The 6895-nt window shown below is 35.8% G+C and overlaps 1 protein-coding gene across 1 annotated transcript in view; it reads left to right on the top strand.

Moving 5' to 3' along the window:
* The first annotated feature begins 1061 nt into the window (after window positions 1-1061).
* Window positions 1062-6895, top strand: part of LOC121380023 (guanine nucleotide-binding protein subunit alpha-12-like) — a 36042-nt gene continuing 30208 nt past the window's right edge. Inside the window, exon 1 of the mRNA XM_041508740.1 lies at window positions 1062-1523. Coding sequence (XP_041364674.1) covers window positions 1062-1523 — 462 coding nt within the window. The remainder of the gene's footprint in view (window positions 1524-6895) is intronic.

Here is a 6895-nt window from a genome sequence, read left to right as displayed (position 1 = left end):
TTTTATTTAACGACGCACTCAACACATTTTATTTACGGTTATATGGCGTCAGACATATGGTTAAGGACCACACAGATTTTTTTTAGAGGAAACCCGCTGTCGCCACATAGGCTACTCTTTTACGACAGGCAGCAAGGGATCTTTTATTTGCGCTTCCCACAGGCAGGATAGCACAAACCATGGCCTTTGCTGAACCAGTTATGGATCACTGGTCGGTGCAAGTGGTTTACACCTACCCATTGAGCCTTGCGGAGCACTCACTCAGGGTTTGGAGTCGGTATCTGGATTAAAAATTCCATGCCTCGACTGGGATCCGAACCCAGTACCTACCAGCCTGTAGACCGATGGCCTGCCACGACGCCACCGAGGCCGGTCTCATTTTAATAAGTGGTAATAGCGGAATTTCACTGTGATATTGATAAATAAAATAACACCAAAGTTGTAGAGGTCCATTTTTAATTTCGTCACAATTATTTACGGACAGTAAAGTCTGGGGCGAGTTGATTTTGGGGCGAGTTGATCAGCATTCCTCTCCCCAAACCCCAGATCAGCATTCCTCTCCCCAAACCCCAGATCAGCATTCCTCTCCCCAAACCCCAGATCAGACAAAAGTTCAAAACGTCTCACGTTTATGCATACTGTAGTTGTTTATATCCCACCTATTTTGAGAACCATATTGGACTTTAAAAAAACTTAGATCCCATCTGCATGAATGAATATATTCATAATGCGCCCTGAAAGCATTAATAGAATATAAATAAATAGTAAATAAATAAATAAAATATATGGTAGGATTAGGAGAATAAAACGAATTCCGTTTGTAGTTGATTTATAGAATCCATAAATAACCGTACAGATGAACCTCCCAAACGGACATTTACACAAATTACTTGGATCTGAACAGCATAAATATTTAAAACTTTATTTCCCTAAATGGATTCACATCGAATCGCATTAAATTATTATTCAAACCTAAAATTAACTTATGATAAAAAGTAAAATATTTTTGGGGAAACCGGAAGTTTGTCTTGTGACGTCATGGGCGGGGTAAAACACCCAAGATGGCGGAGGTGATCATGTCATGTTGTGTCAGCGATCACGAAAAATCTCAGCGAGCCCATAGTCGGCAAATTGACAAAAAGTTATACAAAGACAAACTGACATTTAGTCGGACGGTTAGATTGTTACTGTTAGGAGCTGGGGAAAGCGGTAAGAGCACTTTTTTGAAACAAATGAGGATTATCCATGGCCAGGAATTCGACGATGAACAGTTGAGAGAGTTTAGAGCGTGTATTTATAGCAATATCGTGAAAGGCATGCGAGTGTTGATAGACGCCAGGAATAAACTCGGCATTCCACTCACTGATGAATCACTTGCTAAATATGAAATATTTGTGTTCAGTTTTGATGGAAATCAAAAATTGGATGAACAACAGTTTTCACTTTATATTGAGCCAATGAGAAAACTGTGGAAGGATGGTGGAATTCGAAGTGCTTTTGATCGCAGAAGAGAGTTTCAGTTGGTAAGTTAGTGATTGATGCTGTTTAAAGGGCAAGACCACTTTTTTTTTTTTTACAAATGTTTTTAAGGATTAGTTAATTTCAGCAAGAAAATAATTTACAGGTACGTAACTTGTCATTTTGCCCTTATTACAAGACTTGAACTTCACATTAAGATATAAATTGTTGGAGGTCGGGAACGTCTCACATTGACAACAATTGCAGACTATATACCTGGTGTATATTACCTGGTGTATATTACCTGCTAGTATTTAACATAAATTTGTACTTTTGAAATATGCAAAATAACCTTTCAGTGAAGAAAACACTGCTGTAGGCAGGCTCAAAATTGCCATCTGTGGGTTGTTTCACCCGTGGCAATGTTTTAAAAAATTGCCATTGGCAACAAATTCTTAACTTAGAGCCCTGTTATTACTAGCCTGAGTACTCTGACTGTAAGAGAGCTAGACGGACATTTGGATATAAATACGCTCTCATTACAGTCAGAGACCAAGCTGTGTATTTTTTTGGCAATTCCTGACAACCAAAACGTTGGCAAAGATTTCTGCTCTAATGTCACAACAATCCTATGTTTGATGTTAAATACTTTTACATCGATCATTTTCGAATTAAATGATTAAAAAAAATCCACATATTAATCACTAATACACACACTACAGAAAGAAACCCGACACCACCCACATTCAGCTAAGCTTTGGCAAACTCCGGACAGCAGAATTCTAAGTTCGCCGACCTATATCGTGACGTTGCATCAGATGATCGCCCACTCAGCCATTCCGTCTACTAAGTGGAATCGCCCAGTGGGTGATCACGTGATCTACGTCACAAAATAGGTCTCCGAGCTTTGTAATTCTTGCGACGGAGTGTCACGAAGCGTAGCTGAATGTGGGTGCTGTCGGGTTTCTTTCTGTAGTGTGTGTATTAGTAGTTTTTATTCTGTTAACATAAATAAGACCTATTCGTTGATTTGTCCTTTGTCCATTGCTTTTTAGAGTTCACTCATTGCCGGCAATAACAAACTCTTCAACCTACATGTGTATCACAGAGGTTGGTGTAATATGTGGAATAAAGGTTTACAATAAATTTGTAAAAACATTGACACCCTTAGAAAGTGTAGATAACTATAATTATCAACAAGCACTTCTGTTCCTGGGAATTTATATTATATATATATGTATGTATACATGTATGTATGCCTCAAATGTCACGATGGTCCCGAGTGTAGTGAAGTTGTGTTCTGTTTTTGACATTTTGCAATACTTCTGTCTCGTATATAAATAATTGAAGTGGATGGATTAATGTTATTTAGTGATAAACCCATATAGGCAACATTTCTGAGCACTGTTAATTTGAACGTACATGTATGTTCAGAATTATGAAGGTATGGTAAATACGTCATCTTATACAAGATTAGCAAACTGTGCGTAACGTGCAGTAATTATCATTTAAACACAGGCAAACTTATGCATTATGCTAATGATGTATTGAGAATATTTATTTTTTTAGTACTAGTCAAACATTTTTGTTTAGTAAATATTTTGAACAGAAAAACTCAACATATAAATTGTAATAAATGGGACTCAATGGCGAATATATTCTGGATGCGAACTGATTTTAGGGTGAAATAAGACAGATTCAATGAAAGCGAAATACATGGACCATAAGTGTCCCTATTAGCAGGGCTAGCTCTGACACTCACCAAATTCACCCATTGCAAATTTCAAAAAGAAATAGCAAATTTTATTTTAATTTTGGGAAATAATTTGACATAATAATTTGTTGAAAAATCACCAAGTTTCTGCAATTTTTTTTAATTTAATAGATAATTTGGCTAAATTTTCTGCTCTCCCAGAGCTAGCCCTACATTAGGTGGTTATGGGTTTGAAATATCTTCAAATTGGACATTGCATGTTATACACTTTGCCAAATATTAAACTGCAGTTCTGTTTCTATCCTCTGTCTAAAAATTAGAAAAAATTATCCCATTACTTTGCAAGATTTTAAGATATGTACATTTTACCCACCGTCACCACTGGCAGAAACCCTGCTTAGCACTGTGTTGTATGTAGTGCTTAAATCAACATTGAGTTAATTACGTTTATTCTAATTTCTATACAATAATTTTATTTCTATGTTTAACTAGCAAACATTGTCTGGTTAAAGCCAGCAGTGTTGAAGTACATAAAAATACTAACGACTAATAATTAACCCATTGTCATGGACAGATAGGATCTAAAAAGTAGTAAATTAATGTGTATCAAATGGACAAATGGCTGTTAAAAAATGCTGGTTAAAATTATGTAACTCTTAATAGCTGACAAATTTTGTCAGTTGCCCCCACCCACCTGCTACCAATTCGATCGGGCTGCTGGTGCTCCCTTGCACCTGCCAGTGCAGGCGGTCCCTCCTTTCCCCTCCCCCCACCTTTCCTGTCATGGACGGAAGAGCCGGCCAAGGCTGGCTCTTGTGCCCACGATGGGCGTGCGCTACAACAGCTTGTTCTGAATGTGCATGTAAAACCCTATGACCTGACCTGACCTGTCAGTTGCGCTTCCGTATATGCTGAGGCTTGCTGCTTGTTTCTTTTGATGTCGAGTATCAAAAAGCCCCATCTGTATAAAGTTATATAATTCTGAATCTTGATAAAAAAATAAATGGATCTTGACCGCATATGTACACAGTAAGAAGGTGTAGACATAAATGAACACAACTTGTGATTGGTTGAATAAATTATGTTACTGTCAGCAGCTTTAAGTTTTGATACCTGTCTCTTTCAATTTCGACAGTGAGCGCATATTCTTAGTTTGGTAAGACATCTCCTTTGAAGGGGAACTAAACTCAGATATGAGCATTATGTGTTGGAAAGATGACACATACTGGCACTTTAAGAAATGAAAAATGCCTAATTTTAGAGTTAATAAAAAAAATTGTAATTATTCCTACTAACTGGGGGCAGCCATTTTCTTTTGTTTTCGTTGTGTCTGGTACCCTAGCTTGGGACAAAGTGACGTCAGCTCATACAAACTCCTGTATGCACAGTATAAACAAATGCAGTAATGTACGACAAGGCGCTTCGCTTTCATCAACCTGACTTGTAAAACAACATAAATGACTTGATAATATAATAAACTATTTAACTAAATATATTTCAATTTGCATTAATAGAATGGATTGGGGTTATAGTATTTTTCTCTCTTAAAAATTCCAAAGAAAAAAAGCATACTATTAGGCCTGTTGGTAGGGTACGTTGGAGAAAACAACCACTTTACGATACCCAAGTGATTATATTCTTTTCATTGGGACTACATAATAGATCAGTTCTGTGATTTTAGATGGGAAAGTCTACTTAACGATAATCAATAGTTTTACAGAATGATTTACAGTAATAAAGCATGATGGCTGATAATGTCCATTACCATTTTAGGGATGGCAGGTATTTCCCAATACCGTATTTTCCCATGTATTATGCGCACCGGTGTATAATGCGCACCCCCACTTTGAACGTTTATTCCAAGAAAAAAAACATAAACCACAATATAATGCGCACCGTTTTTTTAAACCACAAAATCGACAGTGAATGCAAGATGTACCGTTTTCCCCGTCACCAAAATTAACAAAAGGCGAAAGAAGCGGTATATTCAAGAAACAAAACTTAAGTTAGGTATTTGAGTACATAGACCTACATGTTACATTAAATAAAGGCTAGTACTTGCGTACTTACATGTCACAGACTCACACGTGCATAAATCAAAACAGTTATATACCCCATACACTGTAAATTACTAATAAATATATGAAAACAAAAATATAGCATATTACATTTCATTCTCATGGCTAACGTGAATGCGCGAGATTTCTAATTTTATAATAGTGTGGTATATTTCCGGTTTGCCGGAAATGGTCGAATTAAATCTTTTGGAAATTAAAAATATTTACGGTCCAGTTTTGTCATTTTTGTGTACGTTTTGGCGAGGTATGGATACTTTTGTAGATTTATTTTGCATTTATTACAACCATCACAAGTGAAAAGCGATTTTTAAGAGGGTTTTGATGTTTCGTTGTAATGAACACTGTCAATAACCTGTAAAGTACCGTAAACTACCGATTTTTCATGGGTAATCGCTGGACATTTTTAAAAGACATTTTTTCTATTGCTATGTATAGTGCGCACCCCCATTTTTAACCTGTATTTTCTGGGGGAAAAAGTGCGCATAATACACAGGAAAATACGGTATTCTGTAATGTTAATAATACCACCGGTATCACAGATGGAGGCCACTGAAATGTATAGACCAATTAACAAAGAAAGCACTCCGTTTATCATTTCAGTACGTAGGTAAATGCATGGACAAAACATGATACAGTTATTTCAACACTTTGACAATGGTGATTTATTTGGTATTGTAAAATAATGTATACTTATTGCTGGCTTACTGGGATGGATATTATTACAGAACATTGAGCAGAAATCAGATATGTTTGTTTCTTCAGTTCTAAGACTAATTCCTGACTTGACAGGTTAAATATTACGTAACCACTGACTTGCCAAAGGGCGTATTCACTGGGATAGTAGTATTTGTACAAAATGGCTGCGCCCGTCATATGTAATAGCCATCACATTTAACCGATTTATTAATTAAATATAATAATATACTTGTTGATATTAAGCAATAATGTGCATTGTATATCTTTGAATATGCATACCAGTACAAAAGCCTTGCTCGAGCATTCCTTTAATTGTAGTTTTGGAATGTTTCAAGATACACTGTAACTTAGATGCACATTTACATGTAGTTGCCATGGTTGTTACATTCTTGTAAACGAAATGAAGTCAGTGCTACATACTGTACATGTACTATACCATCAAGTGATGCAGTGGTTTTGGTTATCTAAATATGTAAACAATTTTATCTCAGCATTTCTTATGTAATGCATATACATGTAGGTGTACATGTACATATATATATATATATATATCTATATCTATATATATACACATATATACACACACACACACACACACACATATATATATACACATATATATATACACACACACACATATACACACACACACATATATACATACATATACATATACATATACATATACATACACACTGGGTACAAATGAGTGTTATTGCAGTAAATACATGTATGTAAGAACAGGACTCACACGGATATAATTTTGTTTTAACCAGTTATCAAAAATGTAGAAAGTTAAAGTTTGTTTTTGTTTAATGTCAATGACACAGTAGATTATCGGCTATTGGATGTCAAACATTTAATAATTTTGACTTATAGTCTTAGAGAGGAAACCTGCTTGATTTTTCCATTAAATAGCAAGAGATCTTTTATATGCACCATCCCACAG

The sequence above is a fragment of the Gigantopelta aegis genome, chromosome 8 (assembly GCF_016097555.1).
Source record: "Gigantopelta aegis isolate Gae_Host chromosome 8, Gae_host_genome, whole genome shotgun sequence".
Lineage (NCBI taxonomy): Eukaryota > Metazoa > Mollusca > Gastropoda > Neomphalida > Peltospiridae > Gigantopelta > Gigantopelta aegis.
The sequence above is the reverse complement of the archived record's forward strand: the minus strand, read 5'-3'. Positions and strand labels throughout refer to the sequence as shown.